Below are 24,099 nucleotides of genomic sequence, written 5' to 3' on the forward strand. Positions count from 1 at the left end.
CTGTAATTATCTCAGATTGAGGAGCAGAATGGTTTTATCAGTGTTTCACAACACATGGAGTGGCCACCTGTACCCATTACAGACCAATGTAATGATGCTGAACTGACCAACATTCGAGTTTGTTTACAACCAGTGCTCCATTGGACTTAGACTGATGTTATTACTGAGTTAGTAATGATAGCAACAACAACAAAAAAAAACTATAAAAATAAGATTGTTACATATATATAAATAACAGGGAAAATGACAAATTCCTTTTTAGGAGAAATGTCTCTAAATGTAAGCCTGCCCTGAGAATATATGCTGTCACATTGTTTACCTCACAGTTTCCTCGGCAAGGTTCTCAGACCTGGGTTGTAAAGCAGAGAGGAGACCAGGCTGCTTCAGACATTCAGCTGTGCAGATGCCTCATTTCAAACCACTGAATGGACTTGTTGAGCACACTGAAAGGGGTTGTTGTTGAACAGCCAGACAACGAACAGTAAGCCTTGTTAATCCTGCTTTGTTTTCATGATTCACAACCACAACCATTCTTGTTGAATAGACAATAACAAACTGTCGACCAGTTGATTTACATGTTATACTGTACAGTATATGCTCCATCCTTAGAAGGAATGATGGCTATTTTCACAACTAAAGTTTTCAGACTTTGCTCACTGTGATCTCAGTTTCAGATCAGATCCAGAGCTGCCAGGCACAGCTGGGTCTAATCACGCCCCCCTTCTTTGTCTGTCTTCTCTCTCTGAATCTGGGAGTGAACAGAGAGGTTTTTAATTCTAAGTCTTCATCCAAAGGAGACAAATTACAGTGACATGCTGTTTGTTTTGCAGAAGATGGCAATATATATCCTTGGGAGGATCACTAACGTTTCCAACTTTTTCTGTGTATAGTATTTCACTGCTGAAAAAATCCAGGAATTATTTGCATTTGAATAAGTAAGTAATTTCTCCATTCCTGTTTGTGCATCTTTATTTTTCCAGAAACATATATGAGTCTAAAATATCTGAGTCATGCTGTCTGTAACATCTAAATTTTAACTCAAATGTAATACAACATACTGAATAAGGTTGTTGGCCTGATGGAGATGCTATTAAGACAAAAATAAGGTGGTCTGTCTCACAAAGATAATCCCAAACATGTTTAAATTTCTCCTCACATTATGTTTCAAAGAAATTTACAAATTCATTGTTCTTCTTGTGTGTGTGTGTGTGTGTGTGTGTGTGTGTGTGTGTGTGTGTGTGTGTGTGTGTGTGTGTGTGTGTGTGTGTGTGTGTGTGTGATAATTACATGAATATACGGACTGAATAGTTAAAAACTGACAAACAATGAGCCATCTTTTTTTATTCAACGCATTCTTCTTTCTTGTCCAAACCTGGAGACTACATTATCCACAATGCTTCTACCACCGACAGTTCAGCGGGAGATTTGGGGGTGTTATGCTCGTAGCTGCTAGCTTCAAGCAGAGATGAGGAGCAGGCTACAGAGGTCTGGTAAGCTTACTTGTTTCGAACAACACACCTTTTTTTTTTTTTTCATTTACAAACTTCAGCCCCAACCGACGCTGACTAAAGTGACATCACTTGAGGCAATGTATCCAATTTTGTGCAGCTCCCCCTGGCTTCATGACACTCAAAAGTAAGCGTGTTCAAAAAGCATAACCACACTTGTGATTGCAAGGGGCCACAAAACTGTCACAGACAACTGAGCGAGCTGTCAGTGGATGATGTCTGAAAACGGTTTCTCAACTTTTTTTCATCCTTTTTGTTGGCTCCGGGAGAGGCGTGTGTGTGTGTGTGTGTGTGTGTGTGTGTGTGTAGGACATTAATAACGTGTGTTCCATGCAAAAAGATGTTTCAATCTCATCTGTTGCCCTGCGACTGATCACTCTGACTGGAGTTGATGACAGCCTGATGTGCCGACTGCAGCACTGCGTTGATTAAATCTCATCCACCAGTCCAGAATTACTAAAGATAATTACAATTATTCATTTCCATTTTCATCTCCAGCTATCGTTAAATTCTATTATAGGTGAGACCCTGCTTTAACAGCAATTTTTAGAGCTTGCTATTTGATAAAACAAAAGCAATCTATCATTTTTGTTGACTGTGAAGGCAATGACACACACCCAAACACACTCAGCAGGGATCCAATCTTTTGGCCCTTATAGAATTGTCATTTCCCCCCCTCTACACTCAAGCATTCGTCTGCAAACTGTTTTGTAGAGGAGATGACACCTGGTGTTCATGCTAACCGCTGAGGAGGAGATATTTTAATTTTCTACCGATCCTCCATTTACACAGCAGTGGGACTCCTCTCTCCAAATGTGTGCTGCTACAATGTCAGTTTTCTACCATCTGTTCCCATCAGGACGCATTTTATAGGTTTAGGTTGTGCAGAATCACACAGTAATCAGGTTTACAGTGAAGGCAAGTCAAGGGAATAGAAGAAGTCTTTTCAGCCCTTTAGAGTACAACTTAATATGGTGATTAGGTATCCAAAGTGTGCTTATATGGTAACTATTTACATTGTTGTTACTGATATGGTAAATGTATTTAAAGGAGCTTTTTTTCATTTAACACCCTATCAAAATGTATTGTTAAGTCCAACTTGATGACCAAGTTTACATTTGTAAATTTTATTAACTCAAATTTGAATTATCCCCACATACAGTATCAGACAAAAAGTTTGATACTAAGTTATTGTAAGTTATTGTATACAGTGCTGCGGAGGAAGGTCTGGCTAATACACAAAGCATTCCAGGATGGAAGAAAAACGTGCTCTGGTTTATCGGCATTTCTTTAAACCAATCACAATCGCCATGGGCGGCGCTAAACACCGGGCAGAGCCGCAGTGCTGCTGAAAAATAGCGTTGGGAAGGAACTTTTTTGGTGGAACGTGTACGTTCAAAAGTTGTTTTAGTCGTGCAAAAGAAAACTCAGATTGGACAGACCGGAGTTTAAAATTCCAACACAAAGAAAGCAGAAGGGAACGGATATCTGGACGAAAAGAGTGACATCCAGCGGAATTTCTGGTGGCAACGGAGCAATCCCAGAAGTGGAACGACGCGGATATAGACTATTGTATACATAACATCATAGCAGGTAAAAATCACTCCAAATGTCTCATTCTTTCTAGTATGTATCAACGGAAGTACATTGCCAGGATAAGCCTCCCGTGCTGTCATCTGTATGCCAAAATCCCTTTGCTAGGGAAAACAACAACAACAACCTCTGAGCTAGCAAGCTAACGTTACACGCTGAAAATGTAGCCTAGAGGCCTCTAGCCTCAAGCAGAGATGAGGAGCGGGCTACAGATGTTGGATAACACCTCTTCTTTCTAACTTAACACCCTCAGATATTTTTCATTTTCAAACTTGTTGTCTTCAGCCCCAACCGACGCTGACTCAAGTGACATCACTTGAGGAAATTCATCAGACTTCATAAATCTCCCTCTGGAGACAATTACAGGTTTAAATAATTATTTTCCCATTATGGAGTAATACTCCCCGACACCTGTAAACACACTAATGTGAAAATCTGATGGATTTACTCTTCAATTAATTCCCCTAAAGGTAACAACAAATAATTTCCTAAGGAGGCAGATGCTTTCAATTATACTGCTTTATTGCAACTGGAAGTTGAACGCAGTGTTTTGCACACACATTTACATTGAGAACATCTTTCTGTAGTCTGAACATAATTCTTTCCTGGCTGTACTTTACAGAGCTGGAGAATCATGTGGATTAGTTTACAGATGCTTTTCATAACTGATGTGCATGTTGTGTAATACTGCTGTATAAACTGTATCAAATCCATCCAAATCATCCATTAGATTTGGCTGCATTCCTTTTAAAATGAGGTTTCTACAGTACATAATGAAGGTGCAAAGAAGAAGACAGGAGAGAAAGTGCAAAGTGAATAAAAATTACAGCCACAGCTCACATACAGACAAAACCTCAAATGTCTACTCATCGAGCAACATTTATCTATGTGATTGGTACTGAAAGTCACACTGAAACCCAAACAACATAATGCAAAGAATTTTTTTATTTTATAAAACAACGTATGCAGAAAGATGAGAACTATTTGTCAGTTAGAGGGAAACAAAAAGGCAAAGAGAGGCACTGATGGTGACACAGAAGGAGCTGATTTCACCTCCAACTGTGTCAATGAGATGCTGAGAAAATAAGAGACGGAGACATCAGTGGATTTTTCCATGGCACCCAAAGGGGCAGCAGATGATGACACATTGATGACTCACTGAGATGTTAACAAAAAAAGAAGAGACGTACGTACCATAGTATTATTACCGGATAAGTGTTTTACCCAGTTTATTCCTATAAGAGTTGCTCAGTGGCGCATGAAGCCTTTATGGAGCCAAAACCTTATATGAAATTACCAGGATGATCGGCACCGTGCGGCCCATAGAGCAGGCGCACTACAGACTTCTACTGGCCAAGACGGCTACTTCCACTTATGCGCTAACTTGAATGCAATGATTATAAAAAATTATTTGAAATATTTAAAAAAGGTTATAGAACCGGATGGATCAAATTCTGATAGCGAAACGAGTCATTTCACAGTAGAGGTGTGACGCTCCAAAAATGTATGAACTAATTTGCAGATGTTTTTTTCACCGTGTCAGCCTAAGGGAAAAGTATTTTTGGGTAAGAAAAAAAATCATGTGACAGACGGGGAGTTGCAATTCCACAGTATGGCCGCTACGTTATGTTCAATAATAACACACACACACACACACACACACACACACACACACACACACACACACACACACACACACACACACACACACACACACACACACACACACACACACACACACACACACACACACACACACACACACACACACACACACACACACACACACACGCACACACACACACATACACAGACTCACCAGGACTGAGGTTTCCTCTTCAGCAGGCCCTGTCTCCTCCACTGGGAGTGGGGGCTGAGATGGTAGGTCAGCTGACGACAAACCTTCTCCATCGCCCCCAGAGAGTCACCCTCCTATTGGACACAGAGATAGAGACACACAAACCATCAGCTCAATTTTGATTTTTGTTTTGTTTGTTTGTAGCATAAATCTAATATCAAATAACACCCCAATCTCAAATTGACATGATCAATAATGGACCTGTAATATCTTGATAGATTGTCTAGGATAAATCATGCATCAGTCATCCCTTATTCAGATATGTTCTTGTAAAATCACTGTTGTGGAAATGAGTAACAAGTAATCCATACGTATTACTTATTTTAAAACATAAATAAGTGACAGGTATGTATTTTTTATATGTAACATATGGTTTTGACATTGTCAGTCACAGGCTTTACAGTAAACAGAGTTTGAGGGTAAGGGAGGGGAAATGTCATGTTGGACACGACATCATGACAGAACAAGACAGAGCAGTGAAGTGTTACAGCAGCAACAGACAGGAGAAAGACACAAAGATATCATTAAAGAGGACCACTGGAGCAAAGAATTAGCAAACACACCTTCTGTCAACGTGATGTTTTGACAGGAAACACACACGCACACACGCACACACGCACACACGCACACACACACACACACACAGTGAAGCTGGGGAATTCAACGCTACATGCTGCATTGATTGTGTAAATAATCGCTCCCCATTTGCGACCTAGTAGTCACCTTGTACCATTAAGAGTCTGAATTGTATGTTTATGCTCCCATTAGTGCACTTAAACATGATTAAAAAATTGTACGTACAAAGCAAGCATGTACAGAACTTTCTCACAATGTGATGATTCCCCTCAGAACCTTAGATGACTGACATGTAAATTACAGTCACTACATGTGTTGGTTGTGACCAAAATAATGATGAATCATAAATGTCTGACATCTCAAGTTACTACTTAATGTAATTAACCTTTCTGAGTTTTTATCATGTAGGGAACAGTTATTGAGATAATGATGCACTGCTTCAACTCCACTCCAACTGCCTTAATATCACCACAATTCTCCACTGTACCATAATTGCATGTGTGTGTGTGTGTGTGTGTGTGTGTGTGTGTGTGTGTGTGTGTGTGTGTTGCGTCCATATTGAAATGCATTTATTCAGGTGGTGAGTCAGGTTCGCAGGTCCTCAGTATCCAGTCTTAAACAGATGGTGAGGGGAAGAAGTGATATCAACAAAGACATTCAGTTCGCTAAACTGTGAGGTACCACATTGTTGTTCATGCCAGAGTGTTTGGGAGAATTGGTATGTTTTGCTTGGTAAAATACTAAAGGGGCAGATGTTGGATCATAAAGCAGAAAAACTATTTTCTAGCAGACAGAAAGTGGATGAATTGATACCCAGAGGGAGAATGATGATTCCAAATGAATTTCTCTTTTTTATTATTTTTATTAAATGAGGCGATAATGATTCCCGTCTAGAAACTGTGAAGATGTTCTTGTAAATGTGTCTGTGTGTTCAGACGTTGCAAAAAAGTTGAGGACACATTGTATTTATTGTTTAAATTCACATTTTTACATTCATAGTGAAATAACTCATTTTCAGAATTTTTCATATTCTCACTCATCTTGTGTCAGTACTCAGCTCTGCTTTTTCTTGTTATATGGGCATTTTTTTAAAATGTTTTCAAATTGGAGAGCAAACTTGGAAAGATACACAATTGACGGGGGATCTGGGGGTATTATCCTATAAAAAATTGGAATTAAAAACAAATCCCTGCATTTTCTACATCAACTAACCTCACGAAACAGCCACCTGCACTAGTCAACATAGGAGTCAAACCGCTCCTGGAGCAGTCTACCCCCTGTCCAAAATGTTTTTCATCCCATCCAACCACAGCCTTAGCTAACCTGGAGTGGACTAACTTGGAATCATAAAAACACATCAAAACATTTTTACCATGTTTAAAAAATAATTCATGCAATAGAGGTTTAACAAAGTTGCATTGAAAATAGAAAACATGGGAGATGGGTCAATCCTAAGCGAGATGGATAAACACATAAGAAGCTGAGTCTAAACTAGTTTAATGATAGCCAGACAGATTCTTGGGTTTGTGAGATGACTAGAGTGGCAGCATTTGAAAAGATATATAATATAAACGGTTTGCCAGATTAAATGTCTACACTAGAATATGGGGAAAGTTATGCTTTTTTTCTTTATATTATCATATAATGTTCATACATATTCACTTTTTATTACACATTTTCCATTCTTATCTTAGGTTGATTCATCTTTTTTCTCCCTGACACTGGCAATAAAACAAAGTCCTTGTTTACATGTACTTGGTGAATTTGGTTTTGTATTCTGATGTCATTTCCTGTAATCCGATAATACCTTTCTGCTGTTTCCCAGTTCCAGTTTTCCTCTAAGGGTTGTAAAAGTCTTGTTAACTACTGGTCTGATGAAGACCTTTTAGAAACAGTGGATAAACTTAAATATGCATGAATGTCAAGCTAAAAATACAATGTTGTCATTGCAGAAACATGAACATTCTAAGGTTTTCATCAGACAGAGATATAATATATGTAAACTGTATGCTACATTATATATATATATATATATATACGCACATTTTAAAGGTCAATTTCATATCTAACCAACAACTGGTATTTTAACAATATTTTATTTTTTAGACAAACAATCTAGACCTAAATCGTATCCCTGTAGTCGTAATTGAGATGTACTGATGTGTTTTGTACCGACGCTGCTGGTAATATCCAGTAAGACAGGTCTCATAATGTCAATAAAGCTTCATAAATTGAATTGTGTTGAAGTGAATTAAGAGAGCGCTCGGGTCGATGAAAACAGCAGCTGTAGCATCTGGTTGGAGCCTCATGGCTTCACTGTGGCCTTTTCTACATTTCACTGCATCCAGCTCTCACTCTTGTCTCATCCCCTTCCTTTTTTTCTCTTTCAATGTCCCTAGCTCTTCCTGCCCTTTGTTTGTCTTTTATTCTCTCCTTCTTCCTCTGTTGTCCTGCCTTCCTCCCTCTCTCGTTATATTATTGATACAGAACACATCTATGAATCTTTCCAGTCTCCAGAGAACTGATGACTGTCTCCATCCCTCTGTCTTATTTATCCGTCTGATTCATCTCGGTTCCTTTCCCTCAGGTCTGCCTGCTGATAATATTATCTTGCACAGTACAAATGGAACCATTACTTGTCCTATTTTTCACTGCATGCCTTGAATGTTCTGGTAAATTACTGGAAAACTGTTCCTCCATTCTGCAGATGAATTGTTGGGATTATTCAATCTCATTGCTCTCGTTTCTGCGGTCAGGAGGTGCAGGGGAATACCTGGCAGACAGCGGACTCATAATCATGGCTGGATCTCAGATCTCAGGAAGGAATCACTTTATGTGCTTTACAGGGGCATAGATATCCCTGATGACACTGATGTCGTCTGTGTTTTGGGGGGTTTGGGGTCGGGTGGGAGTTACCTTTAACTGAAAGTTACACAGGGCGTGAAAAGCTATTTCAGTGTTTGTTGCACTCAATACTTTTAGACAAACAACAATAAATACAAATAAAAGATTCTGTATTAACTTAAAAACTGAGGCCTACTAGTCCACACAAACACAGGTATTTATTTTTTTTTTTAAATGGGGATTTTCCTTTCTTCGATCTAAAAAAAGAATCCTGTCCACACAAGCACTGTTAAAAAAAAATCTCTGTCCGAATGAAACAAAAACACAATTGAAGCGCAGTCAAGGGCATGCCAAACCAACAGGTGGTGATATAACCCTTACCCTAAATTCATATTGGCCAGTCAAAAGCATGAAAAAAAAGCTATTCATCTTTAATTGACTTGGCACACTGGGAACCCTTTTGTGTGGATAACATGGTATGGTAGAAAAAACATTCTAACATTAGCTGCTGACAGATCGCGCCACCCTTACTGCTTACGCCCGTCTAGGCTGAGGTCATGAAGTTAATTCCCCGGCCATAGTTTAGCAATCCATGCCCTTTGCTTATTAATCAACTTGCATAGATTCCATATTATGTTTTTCCTACATTAGTGTATGAACCCTGGGGGACTCCGTTCTTTCACCAGACAAGAATGTCTGCAAAAATCCAAATTTTACAATCAAATACCTTTTTCTTTTGTTTATATTTAAAAAAAATCTCACTTTAAATACTATCTGCACGTGGCTACTAAAGTATGGTATAAGAAGAGAAGTGGTTACAGTTAATAAAAAGTAAAATGTTAATTGCAAGGTAAAGACAGAAAGCAAACTCTGACATCTTACACACCATCCACCACTGAGACCTCAACATGGACAGGCACTGAGCCGACACTGGTAAAGTCAACCCTGGAATAGGAGCCGACACTGGTAAAGTCAACCCTGGAATAGGAGCCGACACTGGTAAAGTCAACCCTGGAATAGGAGCCAACACTGGTAAATTCAACCTTGGAATAGGAGCCGACACTGGTAAATTCAACCCTGGAACAGGAGCCGACACTGGTAAATTCAACCCTGGAACAGGAGCCGACACTGGTAAAGTCAACCCTGGAATAGGAGCCGACACTGGTAAATTCAACCCTGGAACAGGAGCCGACACTGGTAAAGTCAACCCTGGGATAGGAGCAGACACTGGTAAATTCAACCCTGGAACAGGAGCCGACACTGGTAAAGTCAACCCTGGGATAGGAGCCGACACTGGTAAAGTCAACCCTGGGATAGGACTGGGCATCTAGAACCCGTTCCAACTTGGAATCGTTTGGAAAATCTGGTTTTGAATCCAATCATCGGTTCCAAATTTAACACACGCAAGTTTTGGTTTCCAAAGCGGCCACCATGCTTCCAGGCGCTTGTTGTGTTGCAGCCACGGCGCACAGTAAGTGGCACTCTAAAGTATGGCTTTATTTTACGTTGAAAAAGTCAGGTAAAAACTGTAAACCACCACTGAATCAAAATAAAAGTTTCCTTTTATCTGTGAAATAAGCATGTGACCAGTTTCAACTACATCCGTCAAATAATCGGAATCAAGAATCCATAAGAACCGCAATCAAAAGGAAGAATCGGAAATTGGAATTAGAATTGTTTAAATCAAAACGATGCCCAACCCTACACTGGGACCAAAGCATTTCAGCCACATGACCTTAACTGTGATGAATCACGTGGTGGGCTCAGTGCTGATTGGCTGATAATTGACATGTAATAGTGAACGGTCAGTGTCAGTCATGGTCCAATACATACAGACACAGTTGTTTGAGCCAAGGAAAGCTGAGCAATGAGCAGAAGGATTCACACGCATGAATGGAACACAGAAGATCAGTGAGAAGCCGAGATGACTCAAAAACTGCAGAGAGGAGACAGACGAGGTGTGAAATGGGAAGAATAAAGAGGTGAAAGAAGGAGAAAAGAGAACATAACACACACAGCAGCAGCAGTGACAAAGCCGCAAAGTTTTCAGCTGCTGTAAGTGTAGATTTACAAGACACCCTGCTTTTAGCTGGAGTCACACTGCAATGAATAGACCTTTCAACCCTAACCCTTTCACTGTGTGCATGTGTAAGACAGAGAAGTGTGTGTGTGTGTGTGTGTGCGTGTGTGTGTGTACCAGTGTGAGCGTGTTTTTTTGTAAAAAGGGGTACAGGATGGAGCAACTGTGCGTGTGAGCATTTTTCTTCTAGCAGAGTGTGAATTAGTGAGTTAACAGGATGTGTTGAACTGAAATTCTGATTATTTTCCAAAAGCTCTGGGTTGGCCTTTGTCCTTTGCTCTGGGCCAGACACAGCATATTTTACCTGTGTCGTAATCATATTCATTTCCCCTTTAGCCTCACATCCGGTGATATCACTGACCCACCCAAACACTGATGGTCTCTACCCAAACTGAGCAGTGTCACGAGATGAAACTGATTGCTTTAACCGGTGTGGTCATGCAGGCAACCAGAGAGAAAGAAAGTCAGTGAAAGGTTTTTAGTGCTTTAGTATCTCCTTTGTAATGTACTGTAAGGGTTTCCGGGGTTTACAGTTTTGTTACACCTCTAGATTCCTGTTCTTACTTTCAAATAACAGATAGAAGCCTTTAGATTTTACTGATTGCTCCCATGCAGCTTTATTAGAGCTGTATTTCCAAACTACTAATGGAAATTTATTTCTTCTGCAGTTTCACATACTACATACATATTGAACCACAGACAGGCTTTTATTGTGAAGCAGCTGTGAAATCACCCCCTATTGACTACTGTTGTAGTGACTAACTAATAGGCTCGTTCAAGGTGAGCCAGGTCTGCGCAGAATCGTTCACCGGCGATCGCCGCCCGTTGCTGCATGCCGGTTAGATTTGTGTCCGACTTGCTCTGACGTCATGCACATGTGGAATGATAACCTCACTAGATCCAGGCGGCCGGAGTTCTGAGACGCAGGCAGCGTAAGTTGCTTTTCACCGACTGCAAGACCCAGGCGGACCCAGGGCATGCTGGGAAACGCCGGCTTCTCAGCTGATCTAACAGCAGATTGGTTCAGAATCGACTCAACATGATGACGTTTTATATAAACTTTTTATTGAATTGAAGGGATTTTAACAGCTATTTGTCTGATTTAAAGGCTTATTCTGTACAAACCACATGTTTTGCATGCAGTTCATCTTGAATGAGCCTTATTACTGCCCGAACTTAGAGGGTGGAGTTTTTGCATTACATAGTGCACAATGTAACAGTGTCCATGGCATGTACACTACTTTCTGCTAGCAATCCCATGATGCAATACGTTGCATTTTATAGATGCAAAAATCACTGTTGTGTGCGGACTCAAAATGACAATGATTCACAAATCTCAATTTACCATTTACTATAGAGTAAATGACGAGTGTGTTATATAGGGAGTAGCGAATAAGTGAATGAGTGATGTCAGACACAGCACAAGATTTGGTTGCCAGTTCCCCTGATGAAGGCCACAACCCGAAAAGTATTTCTCACAATAAGTTCTTAAATCAACAAGTGTTGCTGGCATTTTGACTTCTCTGAAAGTCCATTTCTGCCAGGAAAAGAAAAAAAACTAATGAAATGTTACAAATGAATAAAAAAAATACTCCTGGTAAGTGAAAATACAGTGGCCAGGTGTCACTTTCAAAATAAAGGCAAATTGCTGACTGCATTTGTTCATTTAAATGTCGCTACACAACAGGACATGGACAATAGACATGTTTCCATCTAATTGTTGAGCGAATTTTAAGCGAACTTTTAAAATGATGCAAAAAAGAAAAAAAAAGAAAATGCGAATTAGTAGTGTTTCCATCAACCGGTTTAGAGCGAATAAACTAGACTACGCAAAGCGTAGTTTTGTCACAAGTTGACGTTGCACATGGTTGTAGATTTCAAACCAGCTTGCTGAATCAAAGCGTTCTAAAGAAGCGAAGTTCTTTGGCTAAATGGAGAGAGGTAGCATTGTACAAGTTGGCCACCTGTGCAGAACACAGAGTTGTGGAAGAGACATTTGGTGTCGGCGAGACAACCGTTCACCGCTGTGTTTACACAGTGTGCAGGGCCATACGATTCAAGTTGTTGAACCAATTCGTCAATTTACCCGACGTGGCTGAGGCTGACTCCACTACACACCTTGTGCCAGAGGTGTACGGCAAACTGGATGGGACCCATATCCCGCTCCTTCCCCCATCCAATGGATACTAGGACTATAGTCATGTGAGCTACATGTTACGTCATGCTATGTCACAACTTATACGGCTAAGCTGTTTCTATCTCCCATTTTGCGCATTAACGTTTGTTTTGTCTGTTTTTCTGAATTTTGCCGTTTCCATCAACATTTTCTAATGCGATACTTCAAAATGCGCATAAAAATCATAAGAATACATTGATGGAAACCCCACTAATGTGGCCCTGTTATCTCAGTGGGTCAGTGTTAAATATTGCAGGGAGGATGAATAAAAGAAGAAATAGCAACAGAGAGCTGGTTAGATATTGACCTGCAGGTTCTTTCTGCAGTTTATGCAAACCAACGAACCTCCAACACATCATCAAGGTAAACAACACCTTTTACAATGCTGTCCATGCCTGCATCTTTTCTTAGCCATCTGTCTAGAGACACCCCCTTGGACAATATTGTGTCCATGTCATCCTCTATTCTCTTTCTACATTATAACAGTGTGATATTATATGAAAGTAGAATATAACATGTCAAGGAAATTAATTCCAAATATTGACCTTTAATCAAACAACAGTTATTTGCATTTAATTGGATCATGGATATGATGCAATTTGATTGATTTCATATTTACTGCAGAATCCATTAATACCCCCCCTCTATGACAAGAACTCACTCTGGATTGACTACAATCTAATTACAAGTGTGCATGAGTGTCTTTTATTATTGATAGCAGCAGCATTATCCAAGAATGAACTGTAGTGTTTTATGTATAATGTATGATGTGTAATACTGCGACCAAACAAAAATTACTTCATACTTTGGATAAAACATCTGTGATTAGATATTGAAATACATAACATTTTGCTGTCTTTTGTGGCATATCATTACTTTTTTTAGTGATGCTTTGGTAATGACGGATTCTCTTTTTGCTTCAGTGTCTCCTTGCTCCTTTTATCTTCCTAAATGATCAATAAATGCAATATAGAGAGGATTAACACTGATGTAATGTATGAATGATATGTAACTATATTTCTATTTATGCACCCCAATAATTACTACCTCACTCTATCCCTTTTCTTGACTAAAGAGGTTTTCAGTCCATTTGTTTAATAGTGGAGAGGTGTTATCCTCCAGCAATTTAGCCATGCTCATATTAATCAGACAGATTCATTAGGCTCTGAGCTGGGTAAAGTTCATTCAATCAATTCTGTTTTCTGGAGTACCGACTGGTACGTATGAGACTGAAAGAGGACATCAATTTAAAGTCATGGTACGCATTCTGTCACATTGTTTTTTGCAATGGTTATGTTTGCTGATTTTTTCATTTGCACATTAACAACCCAATCAGTACAGACTGTAACAGCATGACTGAGATGAGAAAATATTCATACAAGATGATTTGTACATTTGATTTTGGAAAAAGAGGTATGAAATTCAGAGATGCTGCATTAACATTTCATTAAACATTAAATAAGGAAAGTAAAAGACAATAGCAATCAAACGTGTCAGACAGGGGGAAGAAGCAGAATGAGGAAAATCAAACACCTCGCTGTCACCTTCTATGCTTCCTCTCTCTTATTGCTTTTCTCTCCGAACATAACAACACCCTCTCTTGTGTTTCTATCATTCCTGCTCTGCTCTTCTCAGCCTCTTTCTGTTCACCTATCATGAACTGTACACACAACCCTAGCCAATATCTTGAATCTGCAGCTCCAGTGTGAGGGGTTTCTTGCAGAATGTGGCTTGTAAATCCTTAAAGGGCATTTTCTTAAGATAAAAACGATGCATTCTGGGACTCACAACACAAATGTGGTTTATTTTTCAGTTAATACAACATTTTCTGGAAATTAAATATAAAAATAACAATAGCAACAATAGCCGAATACATGTTAATGTAGTTTTCCTAAGTGAAACCTTTAGTCTCATTTCACTATTCAGAAGCTGGATACTATGGAGGATGGAAGCTGCCAAAATTAAATAAATAAATGACTCGATAAATACATTTTAAAATGCCATTAAAAAAAATAATATCTATTTAGGTAAAACAAATTCAATTAATTGATGCCTACATTTATTTTTATATATAAAAATATATATTTTTGGTATATTTAATGGATTATTCATTTATTTATCAATTTTGTTGATTTTTCATTAAAGGTGCACTATGAGTTCCTGCATGGTTTCTGTGCAAAACAAAGTGTCTCCCCTGTGTTTTCTGACCAAGGAGGGAAATCTGTAGCAGGAAAGGTTAACCCTCTCCTTGATTTCATGTTGTTTATGGAGAAGTAGAACCAGGAAATGAGCGGGGTAATGCAATGCTACCAAGCCACAGCCGAGCGACGTGCGTTGCTGCGACGTGTAGTTAAATTGTTCGAGAGGTGCGCGTCAGGCTACGGTGTAGGGTCCGGCATAGACGCCGAGGGGTCTGCGGGGCTACGCCGTCGATTTTACGCATGACTTTAAAATGGCCTTTAGTCATGACAGTTACGGAAACATGGGGGGAGGGCCGAGCTTGCTTTGTTTTGTTTTGAATTTACTTGGAACATCAACAGAAGTGACCATGCAGGAACTCATAGTGCACCTTTAAAAGTTAACAAATAACTTTAAATATTAACAAAAGATAAATCGATAAAACGTTTTCTTTGATAAAATTAGCACTTAGAATATATATTTTCATTTCAAGACTTGGTTTTGTGTATATATGCAAAATAACTTTAAAGTGATGGTTCGGAGTAATTTCACCCTAGGGTCCTTTGCACCATGACCTCGAGCCAAACACCCCCCCAGAAGCTTTTTTCAGCTGGGTCGAACATTGGGAGAGTTAGCGTAGAGTAGCGTTATCAGCTGAATAGCTTAGTGCAGGAGCTAATGGACCCACGTTTGTATCTCGTAATGATACTAATAATGCCCGAAATGATACCAAACTTCTACACTAGTACAAATAGGTTATGCATTCATAAAACGATGGATTGGAAAGTTTGTAAGTACACCAGAAGTTTATGAACACTTGCCTGTTGTCTTCTGCTAGCTGCTGCTGCTGTTACCTGCAGTTAGACGAGTGCTTAGGGACGTCTACAAATTACAACACCGAAAAGAGACATAACAAAAATATTTATTAATTTAACTTTTTTTTTTAAGTAAGAGCTGTAGAATAACTAGCAGGAGACAAGTAATAATTGAGGTAAGTTTAGAGACATTACCTTATTTAATCATTAAATTAATAAATATTTTTGTTGTATCTCTTTTCGGTGTAGTAATTTGTAGACGGCCCTAAGCACTCGTCTAACTGCAGGTAGCAGCAGCAGCAGCAGAAGCAACAGAGAGCAGAAGCCAGCAGGCAAGTGTTCATAAACTTCTGGTGTACTTACAAACTTTCCAATCCATCGTTTTATGAGTGCATAACCTATTTGTACTAGTGTAGAAGTTTGGTATTATTTCGGGCATTATTAGTGGGGTAACTTACGAGATACAAATGTGGGTCCATTAGCCCCTGCACTAAGCTATTCCGCTGATAACGCTACTCTACGCTACTCTACGCTAACTCTCCCAATCTTAGACCCAGGTGAAAAAAGCTTCTTGGGGGGTGTTTGAATTGAGGTCATGGTGCAAAAGACCCTAGGGTAAAATTACTCCGAACCATAACTTTAATTTCCACTGACGGCCCCTTTATCTCCAGCATCCTGTTTTCACAGGAAATACAGCAAATTAAAGCCGTTTTACAGTAGCCACAGCCAAGCTGGCGCACGCCATCGTGACGTCAAAATGACGTAGATCTTGCCGGCGCACCCGGATTTATGGCGCGCGAGCAGAGGTCGCGCATGAACGAGCTCCTGGGCAACCGGATGCCAGGACTCACAGAGTGACTGCAAATCTCTCTTGTAAACTTACTGGGTTAAGATGAGCTCTTTTATGGTGAATGAAAGGCTTGATCCGACCAAGTAGGTCATTGAATCAAATCAAAGCATTGACGTCAATGCTGCTGCCAGTTCTGCCGTTGTTTATCTTTTTCTTCTTCTTCTAGTCCGTAGAAAAAGCAAAGTCGGTAGCCTTTGCTCATTAGTGCCACCTCTGTTCAGGAGAAGACTGCAACTAAGGTCGCAACCACCAGCAAAGGGTATAAATAGTTATGGCGATTTCATGACGTCACATATGCGCACGCCAGCTGGGCTGCAGTTACTGTAAAACACGCTTTAAGGAGGCAAGATGGTGTTACATGAGGTCTTGGTGTGGTCAGGGGAAAAATGTAATAGACGCACATCACTGATGACAACAATTATTTTATCATCTCAGAAATGTATTGGCATCATTTAAGCAGGAGGAAATATGTCATCCAGAGGTCTAAAAATAATATAATATCCGTTTGTCAGATCTAAATGACTTTTTACATGAAATAGATTAAATTGTAGCCAGCGATGGGGTCCCAGAGTTTTAGCACAATGCGCCATGCTACACATCAGGCCTTTTAATTCCTATCTTCATCTCCATCATCACTTCTCCTTCCTCCCAACATTATTCATCTAGTATGGCTGCTGGCACGCTTTCTTTCCCTCTCTTTCTCTCTCTTTCTCTCTCTCTCTCTCACTCAATGACATGCTGGACTACATAAATGAACAAACACAAGGAGCCACACAACCACTTAGAGCACTTCCGTAACCCAATAGTGTCAGACAAAATGAGTCAGGAGATCAGCTGATAGCCAAAACGAAATTAATCACAGTCTTTGTGTGTGTGTGTGTGTGTGTGTGTGTGTGTGTGTGTGTGTGTGTGTGTGTGTGTGTGTGTGTGTGTGTGTGTGTGTGTGAGAGCATGCACAAACATGTTTACTGTAATCGTCACAAATTACTAAGTAAGTTTCACTCTGAGTGATTTTTATGTGTGTGCGTGCGTGCGTGCGTGCGTGCGTGCGTGCGTGCGTGCGTGCGTGCGTGCGTGCATGCGTGCGTGTGCACGTGTCCTACCGTCTTGGGACAGTGGACATATCGTGCCAGGCTGATAATCAGGTCATGCGTGATGGGGTCAACCAGGTTTCTGAAGCTGGCGTAGCGGTACAACACGTCATCCAGAGATGTTGACTCCATGCCCAGGTCCTACACACGGAAAAACATTGAATAAGACCATCACATTCTCATTAACGCAATTGTACATACAGTACTTACATAGGCAACACACATACAAGGCAATCTATTTAAATACCAGATGTCATACACATGGGAAAACTCAATGGGCTTTACATTAAAACAAAAACGAAAAGAAAGAAAGGATACATACACTACATTTTTCCGCTTTATAAGCAAAAAGTACAAATTACAGTTTTTTTAGATTGCTAACATGAAATCACGTTAGCGAAACAGGCGTCTATGTGGATCAAACTGTGCATCAGTTTTCATTGCTTTCACATAAAATGCATTCAATGACAACATTCACCAAAATCCATGAACTCTTTTTTTTTTCATTCATACACCACCTATAAAACAATATGTACTCTATCTGCATCACATTGTTCAAATGCTAACACACTGTTTTCAAAACAGTTCAAAACACATTCAAAGCAGAATGATGGCAAATTCTGTGCATTTCGGCAGTAACCATATTGAAATATATAAAACATCTTAGCACAATATTTACAATAAAATTAAGTAATAATCTTTCCAAACAGCTGATTTCAGGTGAAAGAGAAGACATACAATGTGACGTTGATGAGAACTGAAATGCAGGAGAGGGGGAGGAACCTTCACAGTACTGAGCAGTGATGTTGATGTTGTTGATGGTTTTTTGTAATGATTATTGCAGCCCTGGAATTTCAGGATTTCTTTCTTTCAGACGTTCAACTTTTTATTTATTTTTTTACAAGTAAATTACTATATGCACAGGCATAGAAAACATAAAGGATATGGAAGCAAAGTTCAGATTCATTATTGTTACATAAACTTTAGTACAGTCAAAGCGAAAGCTTATCCAATAATGAAATACTGATTTATGTGAAAAAACATTCAAACTTCAAAAGATAAAAGTTCATAATTTAGATAAAGCTCTGTTGTTAGTGTTTTTAGGTCAATGTGTTATGAGTGACGATGTTTGCTTTCTGAGTGAGAATTGTTGCCAGCGTTTTGGTCCACCGAGCATATTTTATATGTATGAAGTGTTTTGTTAGCCTAGAAATCTAGACGCACCCTAGTGGCAGCAAATTTAATTTGCAGCAAGGGGGGTCTAGGCACTCTCCATTGGCTTGCGAGCTGGAAAAACCAAACTCTGGCCGGGCCAATCACATCATGTATAGAGTCGGTGGGCGGGGCTTATGGCTGCTGCTGCTGTTTGGGAACAGCGGTCTTCTGGAAGACTTGGAGTTCAGCTTTTCTTTGAGAAAAGAACGGCACAGATATCATTCTTAAAAAAGAAAGATGTGTTCGGAGTTTTGCCGACCGGATACGACAAAAGTTTAATCTATCAACTAGCTTCGCTACCTTCTTCGTTGCTCTGCCTGGTTGTAGCTCTATCCTATTGCATGTAGAGGGAATTTGAAAGACAACCGTTTATCCCGCCCCTTGGATTGAGCTCCGTCAATGGTGAGTTCCCAGACCCAACATCTCGATGTGGGTCTGGCTTGTTAGGCTAGTGTTTTGTTGGTTTGAGTTTGAGTTTGAGTTTTAGGAGGTGAGATTAACTGTTTGGCCAAAATGCATGTTGGTAATGCAGACTGTATGAAGAGTTTTGAAAAAGTGGTTTCAGTATTGCCCCATGCTTGATAGCAATCGGGGAAAAAAACTGTAATTAATGCACATCGGAATACACACATAAATCCCCTGTGTGTTCAAGCCAAAATATGAAAGGCTTTGACATTTTTCATGCTGCTTTGTAAACTCGCTGACCCCCTAAAGTATTAAATTAAAGCCTGTTGCATTGTTTCCCACTGTCTGACTGTCCATCCTGGTGAGGGAAAATGAATATGTGTCACATCTCGAGCGAAGCCTACGAATCATTAACCTGTTGGCAGAGCTTCACACATGAACATTTGTTAAATCTTAAAAAGTCAACATGAATGACAACTCTGCTTAAAATCATTAGACAGACACAAGAGAGGATTAGACATTTTAAGAAGCTGTTCATAGAGCCTTAATCGTAGTAGGACAAAAAATGTAAACTTTGAGTGTGGTATGGAAAGGTGATGGGCCCTCATGGTAGCATGATAGTGCTAATTTCATGGAATTTGGAATTCAAAATCCTGACATTTAGTCCTCACTTACACAGTGTGCAAAATGGAAAGGTTTAATCCTCTGTGGCTTATGAATGTGGTCAGTAAAAGTCTTGGTAATCTACTTAAGATACTGACATTTAAAAAAAAAATGATTTTTTACTTGATGGTAACACTTAAAAAAAAGTTGGACCTTGTGAGTTTGTTTGTTTCCAAGGTCCAGAATTAACCTTCAAACTCAATTAAAATAACTTTAATAAACTTTACTGTGACTTGTACTTTCTTGATTTTTCCCTATTTTTCCCTCAAATACCATTATGCCAACAGCCATTGAGTTTATGACCAGCTGTTGGGTTAATAATACACATATACTGTATATGAACAGGTGTATACATCCTCTTTACATGTAATGGCTCTGCTTTTTTTTTCATCTACACACCTGTTTTTACTGCTAATGATGAAACACAGTGTGTGTGTGTGTGTGTGTGTGTGTGTGTGTGTGTGTGTGTGTGTGTGTGTGTGTGTGTGTGTGTGTGTGTGTGTGTGTGTGTGTGTGTGTGTGTGTGTGTGTGTGTGTGTGTGTGTGTGTGTGTGTGTGTGTGTGTGTGCATGTGTGAATGCATTTATGTCTGCAGGTAAGTGCAGGCTCATAGTGGCTGCAGATATATTTCTGTGTTGTTGTTTGTAGAAGCCAGTTAAGTGGCAACAGGGCTGACCACCTTCGGAGATAGGGAAATAGGGAGAGAGAACGAGAGAATGAGAGAAATAGAGAGAGTCTGAATATTTGGACGAATTGTATTTTGATACTTTGGCAACATTGTTATTGAAACTTTCACCCCAATAAAGCCCCCTTTAAATTTGAAATAAGAGAGAGGGGACGAGAGATGCTCACTCTCCTACAGAAAGGTATGACTCACTTAGGTTTCCATGCTCCCTATTGTTTTGCGTAGGAGGGGCGGTAAATAATGACAGGTGCTTTGACTGAACACGCACGCACGCACGCACGCACGCACGCACCCGCACACACACACACACACACACAATCAGTTGCTGTATTCTCAGATGAGTACCATTAATAGCAACATAGCAGGTGAGAGAAAGCTGTGATTAGTGCATCAACAGGTGTATGTTATGATATGATATGATACACAGACTCACACAGTTTCCAGTTGAGATCACACAATCACACGATGAGATGCATTGTGGGTGCATCATCTTTTAAAGTTTTTCCATGATGCTTGGATGGTGAATGGTGGATTTTGAATACAGACAACTGAGAAAAGTTTTTTCTATCAGCTGCAGTTTCTGCTGTGCAGTTCAAGTGCAACTACACGAGGGAATGTATTGGTTCTTTCAGTTTATCTGCAACATTTGAATGCCTTATGATAAATTATCTCAATACCTATCATTTCCGCCTGTGTGTGTGTGTGTGTGTGTGTGTGTGTGTGTGTGTGTGTGTGTGTGACTAACATTCCTCGTTACCAGCAGTTCTCACCTGTCAATCAAAAAGTATGTCTGTAACGGTAAAAATTGTGGAACATATTAAAGAAATTGCAAACATTGCATAAATGGTATTCACTCTCCAGCCAGCCATACATTATTAACAGTAGCCCCTCTTGAAATATTCATGACTAGGACAACATAAAAACGCACTACTTCACTGAACTCAAAGGGGTGTGCTGAATGTGTACACACACACACACACACACACACACACACACACACACACACACACACACACACACACACACACACACACACACACACACACACACACACACACACACACAACCATTTATGCTATGAGGAAAATAGTGCGGGCTTTTCTTTCATTAGAAAGCACCACCCACACTAATTAGTGCTGGCCAGCATCAAAGCGTTGGTGTGATCCGGCTGAACACGAACAAAGACAGAGCTTGAGACATGGCAAACATGAGGGCTTAAGTGCAGGCTCTTGGGTAAATAAGAGGAAATGGCAACCAGGGCAGAAGGACCCATATATGAAGCTGATATTGATCTAAGTTGAAGATCACAAACTGACCCGACACTGTCATCCACCTCTGATTATTGGTATTAATATTTTCATATTAAAAGTCTGTGCAGCGACACTGGTGTTGTCGATTATTCTGGCTGATTAGACCTCTTCTCAGGTTGACATTTAGATATGTCATAGGATGAAAAGCACAGGTGTAATTAATAACTATAAACGATTGCTGCATTCCATTTGGCTGTTCCAGGTCCAGGTTCCTGGTATTGTGCACACAACACACTGACATGGCTCACTGCGACACTGTGATGGAATTAGCCCATCATTAATGTTATTAGTTCCACCTGTTGATTTCCTAATATGACACATCAAAATGTGTGCAATGAAAACGGTCTGTAGTGTCTCCTCCCTTGGGCCTGCCATTCACACCGGACTCATAGACTGAGATGTCATCATGGGGAAAAAAGCTTTAATTTTTTATAAATATTAATTCTTCATGGTTTAAAACTTCATTATATAAGGTGTAATAATGGACCTTGTGTGCTGTTTAAGGCATCCTTCTGTTGCTAACTGTGGTTTAATTAAAATAAACAGCATTACATGAGGAATGAATAAACCTTTAAACCCATATTTAAATATATTGCAGTGTTTGACAAAATATTTTTGAGATGCCTATCAAAAAAGAAGCATCTTTCCAAGGCAGCAAAGCAGCCACACAGGAGCACTACAGAAATGATTCAAAGTCAAGGGTGAATATTGGTTTAGAAGCTTTTACAGTGTAGAAGCAAAATCCACTCACCACTTTATTACCACCTTATCTGACAGCATGTTGCACCATAAGTTGCGGTGCTTACATAAAGTCCTAATTATGCTGCATTCAAGCAATGTCAATGGGAAGAATGGGAAAACCGTACTGACTTGGGAGCATTTACACATTATCCAAGATGGTTTCCCCCATTACTAGTCTTGTTGTTTCTGTTTGGAAACGAGCCATGCTAGCCGTTTCCCCCTGCTTCCAGCAGCTAGGCAAATTGCCTCCCAACTCTAGCTTCACAGTTAGCATACAGACATGGTAGCAGTATCGGTCTTCTTATCTAACCATTGGAAAAAAAGTGTCCATAGCAAAATGTCAAACTATTTCATTAGCTAAATAGAGAGAAATTCTGATATTTACAAGACTAGGAAGCTAAATATGCATTTTTCCAACTTGGCTCCTTGTCATTACGGCCTGAACAATATGACCGAGCACAGCAACGGTCTGTGTTTAAACCTGATGGTGGCAAATGTATTCTTTACGTGGCAAATTTGTGCTAGCCATGTGGCTACATCAATAACATGGCTCTGACATTTTGGCTGTAGTTTGAACATCATGTCAAAGTCTCACCATCGTAGTAGGTGACAGCGTAAAAAACCTCGCACAAAGTTGTTGGTACTGTATCTCTGTAGGAAAACTGCACTTGAAAGAACTTAAATTAGCTGGTGATGGAACAGACTGTACAGACAGCAGGCAGCACTTGCACCACTGTGATTCAAAGCTGAATCAATCAAACAGCACCATGTTGAGACACTGCCCTTTAAGTGCTGATAAGACCAAAGAAAAAGAAGGATGTTCAATTAACTGTACAATGTATGTACAATGTTGTAGTCTTTTATGCAATAACTTCCAACTAAAGAGGTTTAATAATTTAAACCACTACAGGGAACATCTGCAGTACTGAGCTGAGAATTATATTCCGAAGAACACTGAATCCTTGCAATAGGGAGGCGAAGTCCCTCCCCTTTCGGTGGAAAGCCATGGGACCTTAACCATTGACATATATAAAATGGACCAACAGAGCCTGTTGCTCTAGACGGAGACCAGTGAAGGCTATTAGAAGCACTTTTCCGGTGATCTCTTGCTTTACTGCGCAGCCTCCAACTGACAGAGACAACGTAAATGTGATGTGAACAACGTGTCTGAAAGTTGTAAGTCTTCTGGTAGCTGTGCCAAGAGAAATCTCAATCTTTCCCAATCTTACAGAGACGGAGATTATAGGTATATGTAAGGAGATAACATAAGCACAGGCTAATTATTGCTAACTAACATGCTAGTTAACATTAGTAATTAAACCTAAACATCTCATGTAAGGCAAAACTGCTTGCGAGCTTCTCCTGTACTATACGGTAATTCCTCTACTGTGCGACAGTAAGTCACTTGGTAATGACACAATCGTTAGCCTATTTTTATAAAAACGTCTGCTACGGAGCCATAACGTGAGGTACAAGGTAATGGAGCCTTTTTTACATTGTCGTGTTTCTTT

At 39.8% G+C, this 24,099-nt stretch overlaps 1 protein-coding gene across 1 annotated transcript in view; it reads right to left on the reverse strand.

Moving 5' to 3' along the window:
• The window catches only part of lrrc75a (leucine rich repeat containing 75A), a 52,516-nt gene that overhangs the window by 23,725 nt on the left and 4,692 nt on the right, over window positions 1-24,099 (reverse strand). Inside the window, exons 2-3 of the mRNA XM_028570150.1 lie at window positions 17,582-17,710; window positions 4,921-5,033 (exon numbers count right to left, since the gene is read on the reverse strand). Of these exons, the coding sequence (XP_028425951.1) occupies window positions 4,921-5,033; window positions 17,582-17,710 (242 nt within the window). The remainder of the gene's footprint in view (window positions 1-4,920; window positions 5,034-17,581; window positions 17,711-24,099) is intronic.

This window comes from Perca flavescens, chromosome 3 (assembly GCF_004354835.1).
Source record: "Perca flavescens isolate YP-PL-M2 chromosome 3, PFLA_1.0, whole genome shotgun sequence".
In the NCBI taxonomy this organism is placed as follows: domain Eukaryota; kingdom Metazoa; phylum Chordata; class Actinopteri; order Perciformes; family Percidae; genus Perca; species Perca flavescens.